The sequence below is a fragment of the Strix aluco genome, chromosome 13, assembly GCF_031877795.1.
Source record: "Strix aluco isolate bStrAlu1 chromosome 13, bStrAlu1.hap1, whole genome shotgun sequence".
Lineage (NCBI taxonomy): Eukaryota > Metazoa > Chordata > Aves > Strigiformes > Strigidae > Strix > Strix aluco.
Window position 1 is genome coordinate 10,313,056 of NC_133943.1, and position 24,379 is coordinate 10,337,434.

At 67.3% G+C, this 24,379-nt stretch overlaps 2 protein-coding genes across 5 annotated transcripts in view; both read left to right on the forward strand.

Moving 5' to 3' along the window:
- Positions 1–56: 56 nt before the first annotated feature.
- Positions 57–18,401, forward strand: PDLIM7 (PDZ and LIM domain 7). 4 transcript variants are annotated; one of them, XM_074838850.1, is made up of 24 exons: positions 57–225; positions 544–716; positions 3,229–3,335; positions 6,961–7,112; positions 7,451–7,481; positions 9,148–9,164; positions 9,789–9,943; positions 10,301–10,337; positions 10,524–10,829; positions 11,214–11,252; positions 11,382–11,536; positions 11,913–11,949; positions 12,583–12,621; positions 12,751–12,905; positions 13,276–13,312; positions 13,856–13,894; positions 14,017–14,171; positions 14,534–14,570; positions 15,600–15,658; positions 15,784–16,018; positions 16,096–16,276; positions 16,461–16,581; positions 17,072–17,187; positions 17,456–18,401. In XM_074838850.1, exons 1-24 carry the CDS (start codon positions 188–190, stop codon positions 17,540–17,542), a joined length of 2,508 nt encoding a protein of 835 aa, XP_074694951.1. In that variant the 5' UTR covers positions 57–187; the 3' UTR covers positions 17,543–18,401. The 4 variants fall into 4 exon arrangements, with proteins under 4 accessions (XP_074694951.1, XP_074694953.1, XP_074694954.1 ...); XM_074838851.1 differs by lacking the exons at positions 57–225; positions 544–716 and adding an exon at positions 1,824–1,901; XM_074838852.1 differs by lacking the exons at positions 9,148–9,164; positions 9,789–9,943; positions 10,301–10,337; ... (8 more) ...; positions 14,017–14,171; positions 14,534–14,570 and adding an exon at positions 8,193–8,365.
- A 2,745-nt stretch (positions 18,402–21,146) lies between these two features.
- The window catches only part of DBN1 (drebrin 1), a 12,059-nt gene continuing 8,826 nt past the window's right edge, over positions 21,147–24,379 (forward strand). The window contains 1 exon segment of the mRNA XM_074838231.1: positions 21,147–21,356. Within this exon segment, the coding sequence (XP_074694332.1) occupies positions 21,271–21,356 (86 nt within the window). The 5' untranslated portion in view covers positions 21,147–21,270.

The window sequence follows — 24,379 nt, forward strand, 5'->3', positions numbered from 1 at the left end:
TTCGATGTGCGGGATGACGGCACAGTCCTGGAGAAGACCTCTCTGCGGCGCTGCGCCCGCAGGGTGATCCGCCTCTCGGACTGTGTCTCCGTGGGCCCGGCAGGCACCGAGAGCTGCCCGAAAGCCACCGCCGCCTTCTACCTCAACACCACGGAGAAGAGCTACGTGCTGGCGGCCGAGCAGCGGGATGAGTGGATCGCCCAGCTCTGCCAGCTGGCCTTCCAGGTACTCTGGGGTCTGGCATAGCTGGGCCCCCTCGTGCTGCTCCTGGCTCGGGTGAGCCAGGGGCTTTGGGGTGTGTGGGCAGGCAGGGGGGCTCGTGCTCCCCCAGTCCCGGGGCCATGCTCACATCCCTCTGTTTCAGGGTGCAAAGGAGACGGCAGAGAGCAGTGCCAGGCCCCAGCCCAGCCCTGCTGTCCCCATGGAGGAGAATTCCCTCTACTCCTCCTGGCAGGACTGTACGTGTAGGGCCAATGGATAGGGCTGGGGTGGGCTCCAGCTCAGTGCTGCAGTGCTGACCCCCACCTTGCTCTGCTCCTGTAGTGACCGAATTCCCAGTGTTGGTGGTCCGGACGGATGCGGCCACCCGCTGCGGCCTCCACGGGCACTACCTGCTCTCGGCCCTTCCCCAGAGCCTGACACTGAAGGATGCGCAGTCCCGCCAGCCCCTGCTCACCTGGCCCTACCCTTTCCTCCGCAAGTTTGGCCAGGATCAGGTAGGTGCCGCCTTCCCTCCTTGGGGCTGCTGGCTGCGCAGGGCCAATGCCAGCCCCTCACCCTGCCCTCTGGCCCCACAGACTGTCTTCTCCTTCGAGGCCGGCCGCCGCAGTGACTCCGGTGAGGGCACCTTCACCTTCAGCACCCCGCGGGCTCCGGAGCTGTCCCGGGCCGTGGCTGCCGCCATTGCCTGCCAGCAGCAGGGCAAAGATGCCCCGGACCCCCACCTCTTCTGTCCCCTGGACCCCCAGCTCTCTGGACAGGGCCCTGAGCCCCAGCAATGGGGCCCTGGGGCTGAGGACCACCAACCCAGCCCACCCGTGGTGGGGGCACAGCCTGCCTCCCACCCCCCCGCCAGCCTCCTCCCCTTCCCCCTGCCTGAGCCGGAGGGAACAGGCCCCATCGTCTATGCCTCCATCGCTCGGGGCCAGCAGCCCCTCTTCGCGTCGGGGCAGCCAGGCTCCAGCAAGCCCTGGGCTGCTGGGATGCTGCCCCCTGAGCATCTCTACGAGAACATCTTCACCACTGAGCTCGGTCCAGCTGGGGCGGAGGAGGAGGAGGAGGAAGGGCAGTGGGAGTTGGGGTGCCGGCAGGCCCCCGAGGGCCACAGCAACGAGGCAGGCCCCATCTATAACAACCAGACTGCCTTAGCCCAGCTCCCGCGGGGCAGCCCCCAGCCCCCCGAGCAGCCCTGGGGCCGGGGGGGGCAGGAGCCACTGCCGGGGCGCCCCGGGCAGAAGCCCCCGAGCAACCTCCGGGCCAAGCTGGTGCGGCTGCTCAGCCGGGAGAGCCCTGGCCCGCGGGACTGGGCCTGAGCCTGGGCTGGGGGCGGTTCGGCGGTGCGGCGCAGTCAATAAACAGCCTGGGCCGGACTCGGCTCTGCCGGTGCTGCGGGGGGGGGGGGGGGCGGCGGTCCCGGGGCCGGTGCTGCGGCGAGGGGCGGGCGGGGGCCGGGACCGGGCGGGGGCAGCCCGCGCCTGCCCGCCAGGGGGCGCCGCTGTGCCCGCCCCGGGCCGGCGCGCGCGGGGATTGGCTGAGCCGCCTGCTGGCTCCGCCCCGTCTCATTCCTATATAAGGCGGGGCCGGGCCGGGCGGGGGCGGTGCCCGGGTTCGAGTCCCGCGTCAGCCCGCTGTGCTCCGCCGCCCTCTCGGCCCCGCTCCGCCGGGGGCCCGCCCGGCCTCGGGTGAGTGAGCGCGGGAGGGCCGGGGCGGGCCGCGGCAGGGCTGGGGGTCCGTCATCTGCTGGGGAGGGGACGAGGGGGGCATGAGGGGTGCAGGGCTGAGAGGCCGGGGTCTGGGGAAAGGCGGTTGGTCGGGGTCGGGCCCGTGTGGGGCAGGGTTGGGCCGGGCCTAGGGCCGGGGTCCTGGGGAAGGGAGGCTGTGTGCGAAGGGATGGGGAGGGGGCCTGGGGGTCCCGGCGGGGTGGGGAGCGGAGGGGGGCCCGTGGGGCAGGGCTGGCGGCTCCTCAGGAGCAAGGGGGGACGCCCAGTCCATCCCCGGCCCCGCGGGGGGCTGCCTGCCCGCCCTGCCTGCCTGCCGCTCCGGTCCCGGCGCCTCGCTGGGGCTTGCGCGGCTGCCGGGCGCCGGGAATGCCTGACACGCAGCCTTCCCCCGGCCCTCCCGAGCGGGGAGCGGGCTGGTGTCGTCTTACACGCCTTATATAGCCCGCACCGGGCCGGGGAGAGCGGGGGCACGCTGGCCCCCAGCCCTGCCGCCTCCCCGCTGGGAGCCGCCGTCCCTTGCGAGGGGTGGGGAGGGCCCCGGCACCGCGGAGCTGGCCCTGGCCCCTGCTGCCAGCGGCGGGAGGAAGGTCCTGGGGGGTTTGTGGGGGCCCTTCCAGGTGAGGGGTGGCCGGGAGGCTGGGACTGGCCCGCCTGCCCGGAGCCTTGGCCGGCTGACAGCTGTCAGCGCTGCCCTGGAAGGCAGGGGAGCGCCGGGATTCCCTCCCCGCCGAAGCCCCGGCTCTGTGCACGGAGATGGGCTCGCTCCCAGGTAGCATCTGCTCGGCCGGCTGCCGGAGCGCCAGCCTGGCCGCTCTGCCAGGCGCCTCGGGTGGCATCACGCAGCTCCTGCGCTGCTGCTGCTAATTTACCGTGTAAAAACGCTTCTGGTTCCCATCCTTCCGTACCTGCTGTCACTTCTCCGCAGTCTGAAATGCTCTTGGCGTTCAGCAGAATGAGTTTCTGGGGTGCTGCAAGGGAGAGCATGTCCCGGGTTTGGGAAAGGGAGAGCAGAGCCCGCAGGCGCTCCACTGTGTGTGGCAGAGGGGCTGTGCCTGTCGCTCTGACACTCATCAGTGTTAGCCTGGGCCCCTTAGCTCTGACGCTGATGGAGGAGATGCTGATAGATTTGGGGTGCGTCTCTAACCACAGTGTAGGATGGTCAGGGTGGAGTTACTGCTGGAAATGTGACCTGCCCCATCCTGCCAGGCGCTGGGCCCCCTCCTCGCTTGCTCTTCCTGCCTTGTTCCCACATACCCTAACGTCAGGATCACACCCTCTTCCCTTGCAGAGATGGGCGACATGGAATCCTACAAGGTGATGCTGAATGGGCCGGCGCCCTGGGGCTTCAGGCTGCAGGGAGGGAAGGATTTCAGCATGCCACTGTCCATCTCCAGGGTAAGAGAAGCCAGGACCGGTGACACCCATCCTTCCTCCTGCCTCTGGGGGTGGGAGGCCGTGGCAGCTGCATCCAGGTGGCTGAAGCAAAGCTGTACAGGGGATGCAGATGAGCTGGGGCCCTGGGAGTGCTGCGTCCTGCCCTGCCGGGCTCTGCGTAGCCTCTTTGGTGCCTTATCAGCTGCAGTCTGGCACGGGGGTGTTCCGGGCAGAGGACTGCAGCAGAGATGTGAAATGCTGCACAGCCTCTGCAGAGTCATTCTTGCTGCTGGGGGGGCAGGGGAGGCCCCTTCCGGAGCATGCCCACCACAGGGGGAGGGGAGCTGCTCTCACTGTCTCTGAGCTGTGGGGCTGGCCTCCTGGTCCACACCCTGACGCTGGGCTCAGCGTCCCAGGACCTGGCTTGTGCCCTTCTGCCCTCCCTCCAGCCGCACGGCTTCCAGCTCCACACCTGAGCTGGCCCCTGCTGACACGGGCAGGGAGGGGAGGAAGACTGCACTTCTGTCTGCACTGCTGCCTGCACTGGGACATGGCTTCCTCCGCAAAACCAGCCTGTTTCTCTGACATGAGTGAGAGCTGTTGTGCTGCCAGCTGGTTGGGGCTGAGGCACCTGGTGCGAGCCATGCCTGGTGCAATGCTTGCCCAGGCCGGGTCTGGCCCTTGGGTGTGTGCGGGTCCCTGTCCCTGGGTGGCCCGGTCCCCTGGGTGGGTGCTGACTGTGGCTCCGGCCACGCAATTGCCTTATAAGCCTTGGAATGCAACCGCATCGCCTGTGATGCTGACGCTCGGGCAGCTGGCGTAGAGGCTGCTTCTCAAAGGACAACTTTGCTCGTGGCACCGAGCGCTGCGTGGGGGCCTGCCCCCGGCACGAGACCGGCACCGCGCGCCTGTCCCGGGGAGCACGGGTCTCGGCAGCACCCCAGCGCGGAGCATGGACCCTGAGGGCACCGTGCGAGGCTGGAGTCACCAGTGCCGCGGCCTGCCGATCTCTGCTGAACACGCAGAGATGGCTTCAGCGAGTTTATTCTCTAAAAAATGTTTCTCTTGGCTGCGAGCCAGCGCTTAACAAAGGGTCTGGTCGGATGGAGGAGCCTCCCAAAGCCTGGGGCAGGGGCCTCGTGAAGCAACGGCCCTGCTGTGCAAGCAGGCCATTGCTGCCCTCAGGGCTTGGGCAATGCTGCTGTCCTGGCCAAGGCAGGCAGGAGCAGCAGCAAGGACATTCCCAGGGGATGTAGCCAGCTTTGGGGGGCTCTCTGGTGAGGCTGGGCTGTGTGGCAGGGCAGTGGGCTCTGTCTGCTGGGAAGGGGTAACCCTGCGCTGCTCTGCACCCCAGAGGCATCCCCAGCCCTAAAGGTCCTGCCTGGAGCACGTTGCTGTCCTTGGCCACAGCTTGCCTTGAGTAGGGGCACTGCAGGCAGGGCAGGCTGTCCTGCCAGGCCTAGGGCTGCCGGAGCGGGCTGGAATGAGGCATCCTGCCCCGACTTTGGGGGCTGCAGTGGGGTCCTACTCTGTGGAGCTGGGGAGCACATGGGAGAGCAGCAGTGGTGCATGCTTTAGGTCTCAGCTGAGTCCATCACTGTGATGCTACTGGGTGAGCTGTGAGGCTGCTTCAGCTCGGTGGTCACACAAAAGAGATGCCGCCCTGGTCCTCTACACATACGCCTCTTGTGGCAAGGGGCTCTGCTGGGGTCCTGACACCTTGGTTAGGGAGGCTGCGAGACCGTGGTCCTGAGCTGCTTGTGGTGAAGCCAGAGTAAGGGCTGGTGTCTGGGGAGCTGGGTGCTGTGTGGCACATCCTGGTATCTGCCAGCTGGGGAAGAGGAGACACCCTGCTGCAGGCAGGAAGGCACTGGGGGATGCTGCTTGGGCCCTTGTGCAGGCACCCAACTCCTGTCCATGCTGGGTGAGGCTCTGTCCGGGGTGCCCTGGACAGGGGTGGTCGGTGGGCACCTCACAGGGTGCAGTGACGGAGACTCAGGGAACAAAGGCCTGGCTGGGCGGAGAGGGGAGGAAGGAAGCCCTGGTTAGCGGGGCCGGGTGGAAAGTGAGAGGGCTGGGGCTGGCACTGCCATGGCTCCCAGCTGAGCTGGCACCTGCCGAAGGGGTTTCCTGGCGTGCCGGCACAGAGGGGGAAGGGGAGCGTGGCGGTGCTGGCCAGGTTGGGTGCGGCTGCGTGACGCAGCCTGTTGTGCTCTCCCCTTCCCGGGCGGCCGTGTGAGAACTTCTCCCAGCTCCCGCTCCTGCCTCCAAACCCACGCAGCCGCCCCGTGCCTTCCCCAGCCCTCCAGGGCAGCAAGCCAGGGCTTGCAGCAGTTGTGGCCAGGAGCTGGTCGGCTCCACTTGCCGCCCAGGGCACTCTCCTGTGCCAGGCAGGAGGAGCGGGCACTGGGTGGCATGGGGGCACCGGAGTGGGTACCCATGTCCCGACGGGGATGGCAGTGGGATGCATGTGGAGCTGGGCTGCAGCCAGCCCGGGTGTGGGGTCTGGCCTCGCGGAGGGCCAGTGTTGGTGCAGGGAAGGGGAGTGAGGCTTTGGGGCGAGCCGGGCCCTGCGCACGGGCAAGGAGGGGCTGGGACTCAGCGGCAGGGATTTTTCAACCCTCTGACGGCGCTGGGAATCTGGCTCGCTCCTTTTATGTTCATGTCGAACAGGACTTGAGGAAATACTTGGTCCGGGTCCAAGCGCCTCAAGTTCTTCCTTGCTGGAGGAGCAGGAATGGCTGCAGCCTGCCCACGTCTGTCTGTCTGTGTGTCTGTCTGTCAGTGCCTGGGAGCTGCGTGTGGCGCTCAGGGCCCTGCTCTCATTTGGCTGTGCATCCCCGGCGGGAGGGGAGGGCAACCTCTGCTTCCCGGCATGGGGCTGATGTGGATCCATGCTGTAGAGCCGTGCTGGGGGCAAGGTGCATCCCCAGCACCGTGGCCGGGCAGGGGAACCTGTGGCCGTGCTCCCGGCTGCCCCGGCGGGGTGAGGTCTGGGGGAGTGGCATGGGTGGGAGTGGGTGTCTCCCTGCCCTTGGGGGGGCTCCCGCTCCTCTGCCGGGATGAGGTAACGTCTGCGCCTGCCGGCACCGGGACGGGAGCGCGGGCGGCTGGGGGGAGTGCCCGGGGGGTGCCTCCCCTGCCCTGCTCCTCACCTCAGGCGAAGGGCTGGACATGCCTGTGGTTTGCAGCGAGACGTGGGCTGCCTGATGGGCCCTGACTCACTGCTCTCCCTTCCTGCCCCAGGACTGCGGGGACGGCTCCGAGGGGCGTCCAGGCCTCCTGCCAAGGCTGAGCCAGCGCCGCCTCTGCCGTTCGGAGTCATGGGGACGGGGCCCCGGGTGCTGGTGTAGCCCTCAGCCGTGCCAGAGGGCAGGGGCTGGGCAGCGACCTGGGGCAGTGCTGAGCACTCTGCTGCTGAGGAGGGGAAGAGGCTGTTCTGGGCTAATGCACTGGGAAATGGGTGATCTGGGGGTCCCTATCTCCCCCTGGGTCAGGTCTGTATGGTGTCCTGGGCTGGGCTGGGCCTTGCCTGAGGGAGCTTGGGCCCCAGCAGACCCCTGTTCTCATGAGAATGAGTCCGTCCCTTTGCTCCTGCGTCACTGCTCGGCTGGCCTGGCTCTCCCTGACTGTGTCTGTCCTGCAGCTGACGCCGGGCGGGAAGGCAGCCCAGGCTGGCGTGGGAGTGGGCGACTGGGTGCTGTACATCGACGGGGAGAGCACCAGCTCCATGACGCACATCGAGGCCCAGAACAGGATCCGTGCCTGCGGGGACAGGCTCTGCCTCAGCCTGAGCAGGTAGGATTTGTGGGTCCTGCAAACCTGGGGTCCTGGTGTGGTCGGAGCAGAGCCAGGCCCTCTGCCCAGTGCCCTTTCCCAGCATCACCATCTCCCGGCATCACCATTTCCCAGCATCACTGCTCCTTGCTCAGAGCCTGGCAGCCTCTGGCTGGGTTCAGGGGCTCTGCTTAGCTGGATGAGGCTTAAGCCTGGCTGCTGGCCCTCACCTGTGAGCCATGGGGCAGTGCCAGCCGGCTGTGGCTCCCCTCAGGCGGGTGCTGCATCCCTGGGGTACCAGCATCCTGGCAGTGACTGGGCCGGTTCCAGCACCTGCCCAGCTGTCTCCTCTCTTGCAGAGCCCAGAACCACCTGGGGAAGACGCAGAAGGTACGTGTCGCTCCTGGCGCTGCAGCGGCAGCTCAGCGTTGTCTCAGGGGAGGGGAATCTCTGAGTGTAGATGGACAAATGGACTTTGCTTCTGGGGGACTGGGGTGTGTTTGGAGGCCTGGAAGACTCCCCACTGGGGGAGCAGCTCTGACCCCTGGCACCGCAGGGGATTGGAGGGAGCGGGATCTGCCCAGCAGGCACCCGGGCCCTGGCTGCTGCCTGTCTGTGCCCCTGCCGGTGCTGGGTGCGAGCAGGGGTGCAGAGGGGCCAACACAGGGGAGGAGGCCGGGCAGCCGCAGCACGGCCTCGGGGCCCCTTGTTTGCTAGTGCTGGGGAGTGCCCTGGCACAGGGAGGCAGGGCTGGGGCTGGTGACCGGCGGCTCCTGGATGGAAGCCACCTGCATGCGTTCGATGTCATGCTGTGGGGCGATTGCGATTGGCGTGTGTGCATGCACTGCCCTGCTGCAGGCAGCAGTGAGCGTCTGGGGCACTTACTAATCCTCCAATGACCCTGGGGCCAGGCTTGTGACCTGCTGTCGCTGGGCTGGGTGCCCTGCGGAGAGAGGAGCCAGCCTGGCAGAGCCTGGTACCTGAGGTGCACGTGCTGTCTGGCTTTCCTACCCGGCTGCCTGCTGCGTTGCCTGGCCCGGGGCTGCCCCTTGCATGCTGCTTGACGTGTGAGCCCGTGTCTGTGTGTTTTGTCTCGCTCAGGACTCACTCCCCTGCTCTGAACCCCTGAAATATAACTTCGCTCCCAGCACCGCCCTCAACAAAACAGCTCGGCCCTTCGGGGCCGGCTCGCCTCCGAACCCACGGCCCGGGCTGGTGACGAAACCCGTGACGTACACGCCCCTGGCGCCCACCTGCACCCCCCAGCACAATGGGTACGTTGCTGTCTGTCCTGCTCCCTGAGGATCGGGGGGAGCCCGCTGCCTGGCCCTGCTGCGCCTTGCATGCCAGGCACCCATGGGTGGGAGCGGGCAACAGTGCCCATGCCGGGGTGCCCCGATGGCTGGTGCTGAGGTGGCACAACAGGACTGTTGCGTGTGGGGACACAGAGCCACGCACATGCCGGTCCCTCACTTGGGGATGTGTCGGCCTGTGGGGAGTCCTGCGGGGCATGGCACAACAATCGCAGCAGGATGCTCGCTGGCATCTGTGGCAGCAGGGAAGTGGTGGCTGCGTGGTGGCCACCAGCCAACACTTGCCCGGGGATGTCCTGCTGATCCCTTGGCTGCCAGGACGGGCTGAGCAAAGCGAAGCCCTTGAGCCCTGGGCAGTGCCATCCTCACCCCGGGAAGAAGCTCCCACCTCTGCAGGCTGCCCACCTAGCTGCCTCGTGTCCGGCAGCTGCCAGTCCCTGCCCCTCCTGCCGAGAGCTGCCGTGGTGCCCTGAAACTGGGCAATGGCGGGGTGTGTCCCTGGCTGCCCTGGGCACCCAGGCCTGTTTTGGGGGGCTGAGGGAGGCATGATCTGCTGCATCGGTGTCTGTCCCCGTGTCCCAGTGTGCTCCCAGCCCTGGGTGAGCTGGGCATGAGTCTCAGGGGTAGGGTGACTGGTGCAGGCCATAGGTGAGCTCTGGAAACTTCTTGGGTGCTGCGGGTCTAATTTCACCTTCCTTTTTCTTTCTTTCTCTCCTCCCTTTCTCTTTCCCTCTCCCTTACAGGTGCTGAGCCTTGACAAGTCAGTAAGCCTTTTGCCTGCTCTTTCTATCCTCCCTGCATGCCTCTTCCCTGCTAGTGCCCCATTCTCCAGGGCAGGGCCAGCCCGGGGACAGGCAGCATGTACTGCTCTGCCCATGTGGGTGGGTCGCTCCTGGCAGCAAACTGTCCCTAGCCTGAAGGGCAAGCACTGCCTGTCTCTGCCAGCTGCTGGGGCCCTGCAGTGTCCTCACACGTGGTCCCTTCCCTGCTCCCCAAGAGTGACTTGGCTGGGCGAGGGCTGCCGTGCTGTGCTGGGCACCCTACCCAGGGCCAGGTAGGCGGGCGACACAGCCATGGACACGGTAGGTGTTCACTGGGCTCTCATCCAGCTCCCCTGCAAGTGATTTTTTGACCTTGGCTTATTCTTGCCCTGTCCTTTCCCCTCCAGGCCCTCAGGGCCAGTCTCAGACTGCCAGGAATGGTGGTCAGTCCCTAATGGGCCGTTCCTCCACTGAGGAGGATTAGGGGATCTGGGGAGTAAGGCAGTGTGTGGCGTCTCAGGTACTGGTGTGCTGTGGTTCTGTGCTGGGGGAGGTTTAGGGTAGCCCCAGGGAGGTGATGTTGTGGGGATCTGTCAGATTTGACAGATGACTATCACTCGCAGGCAGCCCCTGCAGCCACTGGAGTCCCCCAGCACCCCCACGTGTGACCCTGTGAAGTTGCGGCTGATAGAGGATGCTGAGGACTGGCAGCCCCGCACCGGGACCTCCCAGTCCCGTTCCTTCCGCAAACTGGCCCAGCTGATGGGCACAGACGGCAGTAAGTTCCCACAGGACCCGGCGCTGGCTGCCTGCCCAGGGGTGCCCAACTTTGCTGGCACAGCTGGAGCCAGCTAAAGGCTGTGGTGCATCATGGCACCGGAGCATTGGTGTTGGCCCCGTGTGGCCCCTCGGGTGTGGCTGAGGCAGTGGGACCTGCCCGGGGCTGTGCGTGAGCTCGTGGTGATGATGCTGGTGTGGGGCCGTGCTCTGCCCCGCGACCGAGCAGGGACATGTGTTGGGGCAGGAGGGCAGCAGGAGGAGAGGTTGGTTTTCCTGCCTTTCTCTTCCTGCTGTCCCTGGGCCTTGGTTGCCACAGACTGACCGTGTCTCCTCCTTTCTCTCCTGCTGCGCTCAGTGGAGGATCAGGAGGATGAGCTTGTTAAAAAGCCCAGGTAAGGGGAGCGTGTACCAGGGCGGCCGCAGGAGCCACAAGGGTGCCCACCTGGGGCTCAGCCCACCTGGCTGGTTTGCACTCACTGCTTGCAGTGACACTGGTGAAGCTCTTTGCCTGTTGTTTCTTCTCTCCTCTCCTCCTCCTCCATCCTCCTGTTCGCCCTCTGTCCTCTCCTTCTCCCCAGAGCCCAGCTGTTGGCAGAGCCCACCCTGTGCTCGCCCCGTGATGGGCACCGCCAGCGCTCAGCCACTGCTCTGACCGTCACCTCGGGAGGGTCCTGCCCCGGCACCCACCTGCCAGACAAGCTGTCCCTGTGCTGGGTGTGCCGGGCAGGACCCGCTGGGCACTGCTGGCATGGAGCTCGGGAGGCTGAGCTGCACCGTTGCTTCTTGAGCAAATGGGCTCTGGAGGAGGCTGGTGGCACTGACAACGCCTTGCTGGGGGTATCGGGAGGTGCTGGGCAGCACCTGGACCTGGGGCACAATGTCCTGTGAGCCTGGCGTGGGGCAGCTGGGCAGAGCTGGGTGGGTGTTGCTGGCTTTTCTGTGGGACTGGGGGGTGGCCAGGAGGCTGGTCTGGAGTGAATGCTGCTGGCTTCTCTGTGGGGCTGGGGATACACTGAGGTGTCCCAGACATAGTGGGTGGCACTGCCAACACCTTGCTCAGGGTGTTGGGAGGTGCTGACCAGCACCTGGACCTGGGGCACGATGTCCCATGGGGATGCAGGGTGGCTGCAAGGCTGGTCTGGAGTGAAGGCTGCCGGCATCTCTGTGAGGCTCGAGCCTCTGTGGGGCTGGGGGTGCGTACAGGAGGGATGCACTGAGCCATGGCTCAACCACTGACTGTTGTGCCGCCGTTTTTTCTGACGCCACAGGGATGCCCATGGGTCTGGCTGGGGCACAGGGGTTCAGCAGTGAGTGCCAGGGTCTGGTGAGGGGGTTGGCGTGTGCGAGGGCTCCTTTGGGAGCGCTGCCCAGAGCTGCAGTGCTGGGCAGGGGCTGTGCTTGGTGCCAGCTGAGTGCCTGCCCTCTGTCCCTCGCAGGCAGCCCTCACAGCCGCTGGAGCCCCCCAGCACCCCCGTGTGCGACCCCGGGAAGTTGCGTATGATAGAGGATGCTGAGGACTGGCAGCCCTGCACCGGGACCTCCCAGTCCCGCTCCTTCCTCAAACTGGCCCGTCTGATGGGCACAGACGGCAGTAAGTTCCTGCAGGATCAGCACTGGCTGCCTGCCCGGGGGTGCCCAGCTTTGCCAGGGTAGCCAGAACCCAACAGAGGCCTAGGGGGCACTGGAGGCTTGATTTTGGCCCCGTGTGGCCCCTCCGGGCAGGCTGAGCTGTCGGGAGCTGCCCAGGGCTGTGCGTGGGCTGGGGACATGTGGGGGCACATGGCGGTGCTGCTGGGCTGGGGCTGTGCTCTGCCCCGCGCCCGCACGGGAGTCTGTGTCTGAGGTGTTGGGTGGGAATTCAGTGGGAAGAGAGGTCGGTTTTCCTCTTTTCCCTTCCCTTCCTACTATCCCTGGGCCCTGGTTGCCACAGACTGACTGTCTCCTCCATTCTCTCCTGCTGCGCTCAGTGGAGGATCAGGAGGATGAGCTTGTTAAAAAGCCCAGGTAAGGGGAGCGTGTACCAGGGCAGCAGCAGGAGCCACGAGGGTGCTCACTTGGGGCTCAGCCCGCCCGGCTGGTTCACCCTCACGCTGGCTGCTTGCAGTGAGACCAGGGAAGCTTTGTCCTGTTGCTGTTGCTGTTTCTTCTCCCCTCCTCCTCTGTCCTCTCCCTCTCCCCAGAGCTGAGCTGTTGGCAGAGCTGCAGAGCCCACCCTGCGCTTGCCGTGTGACCGGCACCGCCAGTGCTCAGCCACTGCTCTGACCGTCACCTCGGGAGGGTCCTGCCAGGCAGGCTGTTCCCAGCCAGGGTGACCCCACACTGAGCTGTCCCTGTGCTGGCTGTGCGGCAGGACCTGCTGGGCACTGCTGAGCTGAGGAGGCCAAACTGCAGCGTGGTGTCCTGGACACAGTGGGTAGGGGCAGCTGGTGGCACTGCCAACACCTTGCTGGGAGTGTCGGGAGGTGGTGGGCAGTGCCTGTACCTGGGGTGTGATGTCCTGTGGGGCTGCTGAGCTGGTCTGGAGTGAAGGCTGCCGGCATCTCTGTGGGGCTCTGGGGCTGGGGGTGTGTACGGGAGGGATGCACTGAGTCATGGCTCAGTCACTGACTTGTGCTGCTGTTTCTTCCGATGCCGCAGGGATGTCCGTGAGTCTGGCTGGGGCACAGGGGTTCAGCGGTGAGTGCCAGGGTCTGGTGAGGGGCTCAGTGTGTGCGAGGGCACCTTTGGGAGCGCTGCCCAGTGCTGCAGTGCTGGGCAGGGGCTGTGCTTGGTGCCAGCTGAGTGCCTGCCCTCTGTCCCTCGCAGGCAGCTCTCACAGCCGCTGGAGCCCCCCAGCACCCCCGTGTGCGACCCCGGGAAGTTGCGTATGATAGAGGATGCTGAGGACTGGCAGCCCCGCACTGGGACCTCCCAGTCCCGCTCCTTCCGCAAACTGGCCCGTCTGACGGGCACAGACGGCAGTAAGTTCCTGCAGGGCCTGGCGCTGCTTGGCTGCCTGGGAGTGCCGGACTTTGCTGGAGTAGCCAGTGCCTGGCAGAGGCTGTGGGGCATCGTGGCACCGGGAGCTTGATTTTGGCCCCAAGTCGACCCTTCACGGGGGCTGAGGCAGTGGGAGCTGCCCGGGGCTGTGCGTGAGCTCGTGGTGGTGCTGCTGGGCTGGGGCCGTGCTCTGCCCCGTGGTGGGGCAGGGCTGTGTGTTGGGGCAGGAGGGTGGTGGGAGGAGAGGTTGGTTTTCCTGCCTTTCCTTTTCCTTTCCTTTCCTCTGCTGTCCCTGGGCCCTGGTCACCGCAGACTGACTCAGTCTCCTCCTTTCTCTCCTGCTGCTCTCAGTGGAGGATCGTGAGGATGAGCATATTAAAAAGCCCAGGTAAGGGCAGCGTGTGCCAGGGCGGCAGCAGGAGCTGTACACAGGGTTGCATGTCCTGGGCAGGACTCTGGGCACAGCTGGCACTGAGCTGCACCATGGCCTCTTGGACAAATGGGTCCTGGAGGAGGCTGGGGGCACTGGCAAAACCTGATTGTGGGTTTGGGGGATTCTGGGCAGTGCCTGGTCCTCGGGTGTAAGAGCCCATGAGCCTGGTGGGGGCTGCAGGGTGGCTGGGCAGAGCTGGGTGAGTGTTCCTGGCTTTTCTGTGGGTCTGAGGATGCACTGAGGTGTCCTGTACACAGTGGGTAGGGACAGTTGATGGCGCTGCCAACACCTTGCTGGGGGTGTTGGGAGGTGCTGGCCAGTGCCTGGACCTGGGGCACAATGTTCTGTGAGGTGGCTGCGAGGCTGGTCTGGAGTGAAGGCTGCCAGCATCTCTGTGGGGCTCAAGCCTCTGTGGGGCTGGGGGTGCGTACGGGAGGGATGCACTGAGCCATGGCTCAACCACTGACTGTTGTGCCATCGTTTTTTCCGATGCCACAGGGATGACCGTGAGTCTGGCTGGGGCACAGGGGTTCAGCGGTGAGTGCCAGGGTCTGGTGAGGGGCTCGGCATGTGCGAGGGCACCTTTGGGAGTGCTGCCCAGTGCTGAAGCTGGGTCCATGCGTGGTGCCAGCTGAGTGCCTGCCCTCTGTCCCTCGCAGGCAGCCCTCACAGCCACTGGAGCCCCCCAGCACCCCCGTGTGCGACCCCGGGAAGTTGCGTATGATAGAGGATGCTGAGGACTGGCAGCCCCGCACTGGGACCTCCCAGTCCCGCTCCTTCCGCAAACTGGCCCGTCTGACGGGCACAGACGGCAGTAAGTTCCTGCAGGGCCTGGCGCTGCTTGGCTGCCTGGGAGTGCCGGACTTTGCTGGAGTAGCCAGTGCCTGGCAGAGGCTGTGGGGCATCGTGGCACCGGGAGCTTGATTTTGGCCCCAAGTCGACCCTTCACGGGGGCTGAGGCAGTGGGAGCTGCCCGGGGCTGTGCGTGAGCTCGTGGTGGTGCTGCTGGGCTGGGGCTGTGCTCTGCCCCGTGGTGGGGCAGGGCTGTGTGTTGGGGCAGGAGGGTGGTGGGAGGAGAGGTCGGTTTTCCTGCCTTTCCCTTTCCTTCCTGCTGTCCCTGGACCTTAGTTGCCACAGACTGACTCTGTCTCCTCCTTTCTCTCCTGCTGCACTCAGTGGAGGATCTTGATGATGTGTTTGTTAAAAAGCCCAGGTAAGGGGAGTGTGCACCAGGGCAGCAGCAGGAGCCATGGGGCTGCATATCCCGGGCAGGACCCGCTGGGCATTGCTGGCACCGAGCTGGGGATGTCGAGCTGCGCCGTGCTGTCCCGGACTCAGTGGGTCGGGGGTGGCTGGTGGCACGGGCAAAACCTTGCTGGGGGTGTTGTGATGTTTGGGCAGCGCCTGGACCCTGGGACACAACGTCCCGTGGGGCTGCAGGAGTCAGGCAGAGCTGGGTGAGTGTCGCTGGCTTCTCCCTGCATGTGGGCATGGGGGAAGGGAGCGAGGGCTGGGGGTGCTACACAGCCCCCCCTGTTTCTGCCTTCACCTCTCCACAACGCCTTTTGCTCTGGTGCTGTGACTGCCAGGTCCCAGCTCTGCCCAGTTTGCTCTGCCACAAATAAATCCTCCTGGTTTTGTAGCCATCTCCTTCTTGTCTTTGCCCTGCAGAGGCACAGAGCCATTGGCTCTCCCTCTGTCCGTCTCTCGAGTGGGCTGTGCCTCCCTGGCCCCAGTGTTCCCTGCTTGCTCCCAAGCTCAGTGCTGGCAGCCTGCCGGGGGGGGGCACAGGCCTTGCCCCTCCCAGGAGCAGCCTGGCCCTGCCTAGCCGGCAGGGATGACAGAACCCTGCCTGTCCCCAACTCTGCCAGAGCTGGACCCCGGGGCTCCCTATGGTGGGTCAGGTCCAAGCCCCTCTGCACCCTGATGAGTCTGGGGACAACCATCGTGTGTGAGCGGGCAGCTGGGGTCTGTGTGATCCCCCTGTGGGAACCCAGCAGGCCTGCACTCCCTCCCGCTGATCCCCAGACCACCATGATGGGTGCCAGAGACCCGGGGGTGCTGTGTCTTCGCAGGGCTAAAGGTGCTTGGCTCAGTACCCCATCACCAAACCAGCTACCGGCTGGGCACAGGGGCTTGGCTGGCTCCTGCCTGCTTGTTGGGGTGGGGGTGCCCTTGCCTGCACACACAGGCCCATTGGGCAGCGTGGGCGAGCAGGCAGGATTAACTACTTGTTCTGTAGCCAGGTCTCTGTGCTGGACCCGTCCCCAGGAGCAACGATGAAGACTGAGCCAGGCATGGGTGAGCAAAACGTTTCCTTTGTGCTCGGGGGGTGCTGGGGGGTGCTGCTTGCCCAGCCACGGGTGCTGGGAGGGGGCTACTGAGGGATCGGGAGCACTGTCCTGGAGACTTGCGTGTGTGTGCAGCCCCCAGGACCCCCACCACCACCCCTGGCCCTGCCAGCCGCCCACCGTGGGCTGTGGACCCCTCGTTTGCCGAGCGCTACGCCCCGGACAAGACGAGCACGGTGGTGAGCAAGCACAGCCAGCCAGCCACGCCGACCCCCATGCAGAACCGCAGCTCCATCGTGCAGGCGGCCCAGCAAGCCCCCGAAGGGCCTGGCCGCACACCCCTCTGCTACAAGTGCAACAAGGTCATCAGGTGAGCCCTGGCCACCACCACTGCCACGCCAGCGTCCTGGGCCTTGGCGTGGCTGACGTGGCTCTGTCCTGCCACAGGGGACGTTACCTGGTGGCGCTGGGACATTATTACCACCCCGAGGAGTTCACCTGCTGCCAGTGCAGGAAGGTGCTGGATGAGGGTGGCTTCTTTGAGGAGAAAGGCTCCATCTTCTGCCCCAAGTGCTATGACACGCGCTACGCTCCCAGCTGTGCCAAGTGCAAGAAGAAGATCACTGGGGTGAGTGTCCCTCAGCCTGCCCCACACCTCCTGTCCTTGCTCCCTGCTCACCTACGGGTGCCTGGCTCTGTCCCTTCCCGTTCTGATCCCATCCCATGGGACCCCCTGTCCCTTTCTGCCTTGGGTGGGGCTCCCTCGTGGCGCAGGGTGGTCCTGCCCCTGGCTGACAGCGGTTCCCCTCCAGGAGGTCATGCACGCACTGAAGATGACCTGGCACGTGCAGTGCTTCACGTGCGCTGCCTGTAAAACTCCCATCCGCAACCGTGCCTTCTACATGGAGGAGGGACAGCCCTACTGCGAGAGAGGTAGGACCTAGGGACCCCATGTGTCACCCCACATGGTCCTGGGGTACCGGGCACCACCATCGGGGCTCAGCAGCTGCCCACGGGGATGGGGGATGAGCTGCTCTGCGCTGCGGGGCTCCCCCTGCACCATGGGGAACGCTGGGACACCCCTCCCACAGCCCTGAGCCCTCCATCCCGGTCCTCCTGGCTGCGGGTAGTGCCATCGCTCCCGTGTTGCCATGGCGATGACAGAGGATGTACATCAAAGGCGAGTGCTGCATCCTGGGAGATGAGGTTTGCCACCTCCTCCCTGCAGCCGGTGGTGGCCAGGGCCACCCTGCACGGCACCGGCATCTCGCCCAGGTGTCTCGGGTATCGTCCCCCCGGGGCTGGCAGTGAGTTGTCCCCAGGCTGTGCCTGTGGGATCCCTCCCGTGTCAGAGCCCTGCTGCCCTGGGACGAGGGGCTGCGGTGCAGGGGAACGCTGACCTGGGCTCTGCCTCTCCTCGTAGACTACGAGAAGATGTTTGGCACCAAGTGCCGCGGCTGCGACTTCAAGATCGACGCTGGGGACCGGTTCCTGGAGGCGCTGGGGTTCAGCTGGCACGACACTTGCTTCGTCTGTGCGGTGAGCCATGCGTCTCTTCCCCGGCTGCTGGTGGGACCGGGGCTCTCCCTGGCAGTCGTGCCCTGCGTGGGGTACACCAGCAGCGTGGGGTCCTTCCTGCCGCGAGGTTTTCCCCACTTGGCTCTGTGCTGGTGGCTCGGGACCCTGCTCTGAGCCCCCTGCTCCCTGGCATCTGTGTGACACCAGTGCTGAGCCCTGGGCCGTGGCGGGGGGGACCCAGGGGCTGGCTCAGCCCCCCTGACCTGACCTCCTGCGCTCTCCTCCCCAGATCTGCCAGACCAACCTGGAAGGGAAGACGTTCTACTCCAAGAAGGACAAGCCGCTCTGCAAGAGCCACGCTTTCTCCCACGTGTGAGGGGCGGGAGTTCAGCTGTGCCCACGCGTGCCCCTGGCCCTGCATGTTCCTCTCCCGCCTCCCCGCCCCCGCTGCCCCCAGGGAGCCAGGCTGGGCCCTCACCCCTTCCCCTTGCTCCTGCCTCTTTCCTGGCAGCTCCTGGCCTGGCTCCAGCCAGAGGCAGTGCTGGATCCAGAGTCCCGTAGAGCTGGGTGGCTTCTTCTGTGCCCCCCAACTGGCCCTAGGAGCCCCAGGAAGGGGACGCTGCATGGGTCTCCTGTCTCCGAGCCACACAGCGTGGTGGCTGTGGCCGTGCCGAGGCTGGAGGTGGGGAGGGTCCCTTGCTCGGCTGGGGCCCGGCTGCCTGGCAGCTCAGCGCCAGGGCAGGGATGCTCCTAGCACATCCCTGAGGGGGTGAGGACCAGCCCCCCAGCCCCCCGCCACGCTCTCCCCCACCTTCCCTGCTGTGTGCTTAGTGCGCGGGGCTGGAGACCCGGCCCCGCTCCCCTGCGGGGGCCCTGCCTGTGGTAACCCCCTCCCGGCTGCCCTGCAAACTGCTGCGGTGGCTTCCTACCCTGGCTGCGTGCCGGCGGGGGTGGTCTGTGCCTCGTGTCCCCCCCACCCAGCTGGGGCCCAGCCGTGCCGGGGAGCAGGGCAGTGTGCCAAGCCCGCCCCAGCCATGGGCTGGCAGCGTGGGCTGGTGGCCAGCCGGCCGGTGGGCTCCCGCAAGGCTCGGGCACAGCTTCCTACCAAAGAGCGCTCTGCCACCGCTGTCCTGGGCCTGTAAATGCCTCTCCCAAACCCACACTCTCCGGCTGGGCTGCCGCTGATGTAGCCACGGTGCTTTTAGTGCCTTTAATAAACACTTCTCTGCAAGTGCTGGCTGTCTCAAGGCCTGCGGTTTCTCCGAGCGAGGTGTGGCTGGCTGGGAAGGTCACGGTCAGCCCTCACCCTGCTCCCCTCCGGGGCCTGACTCAGCTCCTTCCAGCTTCCTGGGGAAAATCTTCACCTCGAATTTCTCCTCCTCTGCCTGTGTCAGCCTGGGCTGGACCCCTCATGTCACCTGGCTCGTCCCTCTCTTTGTAGCAGGCAGGACTGCTAACGGAGGTGGTAATTAATCTGGGGGGCAAAGAAGCTGCAGCAAGGGGAAATGGGTGTCGGACCCTGCAGGGGGTCCCTGCTGTGCCTTGGCCCCAAATCCAGCGCAGGGGACAAGAAGTCACAGGGCACGCGTGGGCCACGTGCACCAGCTCTGGGCGCGCTCCAGCGTAGAGCAGCCAAGCGTTCGCTCATGCGATGCAGCTGCCGTCCCGAAGGACGGGTGCGAGGCCGCGCCGGCACCTCCGGCTGGAACAGGCTCAGGGGCAGCGGGTGTGGGGAGAGCCGCTCCTCCCGCTCTGCTTTGGCAGCTGGAACGGTCATTAATAATTGCAGCTCTTACCATGGTGAGCAATCATAAGGAAAATTGTCTTGCTAATCTGCTGGAAGGTTCTGCTGGGGGCAGGAGCTGGCTGTGGGAAGCCAAATGCCTCCCGGCATCACCTAGAGCTGGCCTGCAGCTGCGGTGCCACATCTCCCCAGTGCCACAGCTCCCTGGTGCAAAACCCCATCAAAAACAGGGAGGGGAAAGTGGGAATGATGGAGGAAGGCTGGGGCTGGGCTGGGCGCTCAGGCTGGGGCACATGCGGGCGATGGGACGGTCACACGGAGGAGCAGCAGGACACAGCTGCAAAAAGGGACAGAAACAGCCGGTGCCTGTCTGGGATGTGGTAAGTGCCGGAGTGCGAGTCCCAGCTGCACAGTCAAGGTCAGGGGAAAGCGCAGGGGAAGGTGAAGTGACCGTGGCCCCACGTGAGCAATCACCGAGCCAGCCCTGGCTCAGCCAGGACAGGAACCCGCGAGCGGGGAGGGCAGGGGCAGGCAGCCGTGCGGGACGGATCCTGCTGGGGTAGCACGGCCTGGGAACAGGTTGTGCCTGCTCAGCCCCAGGTTACCCAGCCTTGGAGCAGGGCCAGAGGAGAGCCACGGTGCCACAGCCAGCCTGCCTCTCCCTGAGGGAGAGCCACGCATCTCCCTTGTGCTGCCGCAAGGCCTGCACCCACTGGAGGCTCAGCCCCTCTGGTCAGTGCCCTGTTGCCTCTGGTCCCTACTGATGACGCCTCTTACCACCCAAGGTGCCTCCATGCTTTGCCAAGAGCAGCTCTTGCCCACCAGCTCTGCGCACCATGTGAGGAGCTTGTGCACAGGCAGCGGAAGGAGGGTCTCGGGTGGGCTGCGGAGGTGGAGCCTGGGGAGGGGCTGCGGCCGCACTGCTCCGAGAACAAAGCCTGGCGGCAGCGGGCTCAGGGCTCCCACCATGTCCCCGAGCGGGGTCCCACCGCATCCACCCCCAAAGCCAGCTGAGCTGCTCGCGGGGCGCCTGCTGCAGCCCCAGCCCCCGTGCTGGCCCCGGCAGCTGCTCCACAGCTGCTCGCAAACTCTTGCAGCCTCTTAGGGCGGCTCCGGCCTGGCGCAGAAATGCTGGTGCAAGGAGGGCGTGCAGGCGTGGGGGGAGCAGGCAGCACAGGCAGGGCCCCCAGCACCCTGTCCTGTGTCCCACAACTGGGGGGGCTCATCCACAGGCTGCTCTGAAGGGTTTGGTTCAGGAAGGGCCACACCAGCATCAGCCCAGCCTGGGGGGATCAAGGCCCTGGACGCTGCCGCTCTGGCACAGAGACCTCAGCGCGGGGCTGGTCTGGGATGCGGGCAGTGCCGGGGGCAGCACGGGGGGTCGGGCAGGCAGGGTTGGGCAGGGTGATGCTGCCTGTCCTGGCAGGAGCATGCGGACCCAGGGAGCCCCCGCAGAGCCCTGTGTGGGTCAGTGCAAAAGCAATTTTGTGAGTTCACACAAAGGCAAAACCTCCTGGAACCGGCACAAACCTCCTGAAAAAGGCACCATCGTGCACAGCCTGGCAGGGTCCCGAGGGGACTGGAGGGGTTGGGGAGCGGTGGGGGGTGAAGGGGCAGGCGGGCACCCAAGGGGTACAAAGGCTGCACCCACCGACCCCCTGGGAGGGGCAGAGCCCACGGTGTCGTGTCCTTGGAGAGGAACCCTCGGGGCACAGGGTCTGGGGGTGGAGGGGAGCTGAGGGCACAGGGTTCCCGGTGTGCCCAGGGTGGAGGGGACAGGGGGCAGGGGAGGGTCTGGGGTGCAGAGGAGCACCCAGCATGCCAGGTCCCCAGGAGCGGGTGGCACCAAACGCCGGTCCCCAGGGCAGGAGCTCAGGGTGCAGAACCACCCGGGGTGCAGGATCCCAGGAGGGACCTGAGCCGGGGGGCAGGTTTCTGGGGTTCAGTCTCCGTGGGGCGGGGGATGACCCGGGGTGCGGGGGCAGAGCCGAGCCCGGGCTGCGGGTCCCCGGGGTGAAGGATCCCGGGGGCGAACCGTGTGCGGGGGGCAGCCCGGGACGGGGAGGGGGTGGGGGGCGATGCTGCCCGCACCCCAGGGGTCCCGGCGGCGTGTCCCGGGGGGGTGCCCCGGGGGCCGGGGCGGGGGCAGGGGCCGGGCTGGGGGGGGGGGGGGGGGGGGGCGGAGGTTGGGGGGGGGTGGGGGTGGGGGGGGGGGCCGCCGTTCGCGGCGCTAGGACCGGGCGCGGCGGCGGGCGGAGCCTCCCCGCCGCTCGCCCCTCCGCCCGGCCGCTGCGGCAGTGTCTCGGAGGCGGGCAGGCGGCCGGTCCCTCCGGTCCCCCCGGCAGCATCCCGGCCCCGCCATGGCTGGCGTCGGCTTCGCGGCGCACCGCCTGGAGCTGCTCGCCTCCTACCAGGACGTGATCGGCGAGGACAGCCCCACCGACTGGTGAGCGCGCCCGCCGCCGCCGCCGCCCCTTTGTCCCCGCCGCCGCCGCCGCCCTTTGTGCACGGAGCCGCCCGGTAACACCGGCCGCGCCCCGCGCTGCGCCCCCCCGCCGCCCCGGGCCCGCGCTGCCGGGAGCCCCGGCACACAAAGGCGGGTGGGGCGGTGTGTTGGGGGGGGGGTGTGTGTGTGTGCCCGGCCCGTCGCCACCGGTGCCCGCACCTGCCCGCCGCCGCCGCACCGGGCCGGGGCGCGGTCCCCGCTTTGTCTGCGCCGGGCCGGCACGTGCGAGCGCCGGGACCCGCCGCTCCCCGCCCCCCCCCCCCCCCCCTTCCCCCACCCTACGCCCCGGGAGCCCCCGGCATGGCGCGACCCCCCGGCGGGCAGCGAGCGTAGGGAGCGGGGGGGTCCGCGCACGGCGGGGAGGGCCCGGGGGTCCCCCCCGGTGTTGGGCCCGGCCCCGGGTCCCTCGCCATTGTCTGGAGCCGGAGCCGCGGGCAGGGGCGCCCGGCGGGGTCGGGGGGGGGGGGGGGGGAGGGAACGGGGCGCCCCCAGCCCGGCCTCGCGCCCGGCCGGCCCCGCCGGTGCCCCGGCAGCGGGCGGCCCCACTGCCCGACGGAGCGAGGCCTGAGGCCGCGGCGGCACCGGGCATCACCCCCACACCCCGGCTCCGCCACAATCCCGGGGTGCCCCATCCCCGGGGGGGGGGCCGCGGTGCGTCGGCCCGGGACCACCCCGCCGGGCTGGGGCTGCTGCGGGCTCGGGGCGGGGGGTGGCCTTCCCCGGCGGGACCCCCGGGGGTGTCGTGCTCCGCCTGTACCTCCAGTGCGGGGCACCCCGAGCTGCGGGCAACGGGGCCCGGCCGGATCCAGGCCCCGCCGCAGCCGGCGCAGCACCCGCAGGGAGCATCTCCCCACCGCCACCCTGATTGTCCCAGCGACCACATCTCCCAGCCCCACCCGGGTGCCGTGGGGCTGGCCGGGGTGTCTGCCCCGGGACCCCCTCCTTGTCCCCCCGAGGCGCCTGTGCCGTGCGTGGGGAGGGCTGCTGCCGGCACCTTGGGGTGCAGCTCGCTGGGCAGAGCCGGGGTGCTGGGCAGCGTGGGGTGCTGGGTCCATGCTGTGCATGCTGCTCTCTGGTGGGGGTGCCTACCGTGCACCCAGCCGGGGGGCACCCACCGCCCAGCTGGGGGGCACCCAGCACCCAGCCGGGGTGCACGCCGCTCTCTAGCCGGGTCCCTGCTCTCGGGACAGGGCTGGGAGCCCCCCGGGCTGTGTGGGCCTGGGCAGGTCCCGCTCCCCGCCAGCCCCGGGTCTCCGGGGAGCCCCGCGGTCCTGCCGCCAGCCCAAGGGCGCCGTGGGCGAGCGCGGTGCGTGCTGCCGGCCAGGAGGCAGCTGTCAGCCCTGGGTACATCTCGCTTCCCGGCATCCGCTGCAAAGGAGCCCTCCCTGCCAAAGCTGCTGAGAGCAGCAGAAACGGTTCCTGGGAAGGTGAGCGCCGGGGCTGGGCACCCCGCACGTCCAGCACTGAGCCTCGGCCAGGCAGCGAGCCCCCACCTGAGGGCTGAGCTCGCCCCGTCATCCCCAGACCCTCCATCCTGGGGTCACCGGCGATGCCCAGCACTCGGTGCCAGTGGGAGCAGCATCCCCGCTGCTGGACCCAGCGCCTGGGTATGGGATGAGGGGTGATGCTGGGGGGGCTGCATCAGGCAGGGTGATGGGGACCATCCCTCGGCGGTGGCCCAGCCTGGCTGAGCCAGGGGCTGTGAGGACACTGCGCCGGAGCCTGGCCCTGGGCTGGTGCCGGGGGATGCTGCGCTCTTGCCCAGCCGGGATCCCTGTGTTTAGTCTGGGATTTCCCCCAGTCCAGCTCGGTCCTGGAGGGTCCGAGCGTCCCCTCCCCCTGCCCGGCCCCGCGGAGGCTGCTGGGGCTCATTACTCGATCAGAAAGGAATTTGGTGCTGCTTTCTGAGCACGCCGACTCCCTGGAGCTCCCAGCCACATTGGAAACACATGTGCCCGGGCTGGGGCGGGCCGGCTGGGGGGATGCTCCCCTTCCCTGGCTGTGGCGTGGGGGGCTGGCAGCTGCGGGTGCCCCAGGTGCTGGCACCCACGGACACTGCTCCGCCTGCTCCAGTGAGCCATGGGGCCATGCGAGGGCAGTGGGGCCGCTGTCCCCTTGGCGGGGTGGTGGGGGATCCTTGCCAGAGTCCCCTGGCCGTGGAGACCCCTCCTCCCTGAGCTGCATGAGGCACTGCCACCCACGGGTGACCTACATGCCTGGATCCCAGCAGGTGGGAAGGGGCTGTATGGGCTGGGTGGAGGGGGTAAAAGCCCATGGAAGGGGATCAGTGATACACGATGCTGCCTGCACCCGCTGTGGCGCAGCTGGTCCCCGCTGCCAGGGCCTGTGGCGATGCTGATGGGCTGTGGGTCCCTGGGGACACCCCTGGGGATGCTGCTAGCCCCAGCATGGCCCTGCTGGCCCCAGAACTGGAAACCTCCAGATCCTCCATCCCAGCATGGGGTCAGACCGCGCCGCTGGGCTGCGCTTGGGGCAGGGCTCTGTTTCTGTGTCAAGCCCTGGCTGCCCTGGGAGCACCCCTGGGTGCAGGCAGCAGCACTGCACTCAGGTACCACCCTGCATGGCAGGGTCCTGGCGGGGTGAGCAGGCAGTGGGTGTCCCCAACACCTTCAGGGCTCCCCAGGCAGCCATGCCGTGGCTCTGTCCTATTTGTTTCCCTCCCTCTGCAGCCAGCTGCATCCCACCCTGTGAGCCCCCAACCCCTGCCCGCAGCCCTGGACTCCCCCAAACTGCTGCCATCCTCCCGCCAGTCCTGGGGGATCACAGCAGGTCCCCCGAGCCGGGGCTGCGGTTGCAGGCAGGGGCTGCATTTGCCGCCCTTCCCCATCACAGACGACGCTTTGCAGTCGCTTTGCCAGCTCCAGGCCGGGAGCTGGCGCCGGCTGGGGCGGCCGATTAGCGGGATCGGGATGTGCGGATTAAAGTCAATCTTGTTGGTGCAA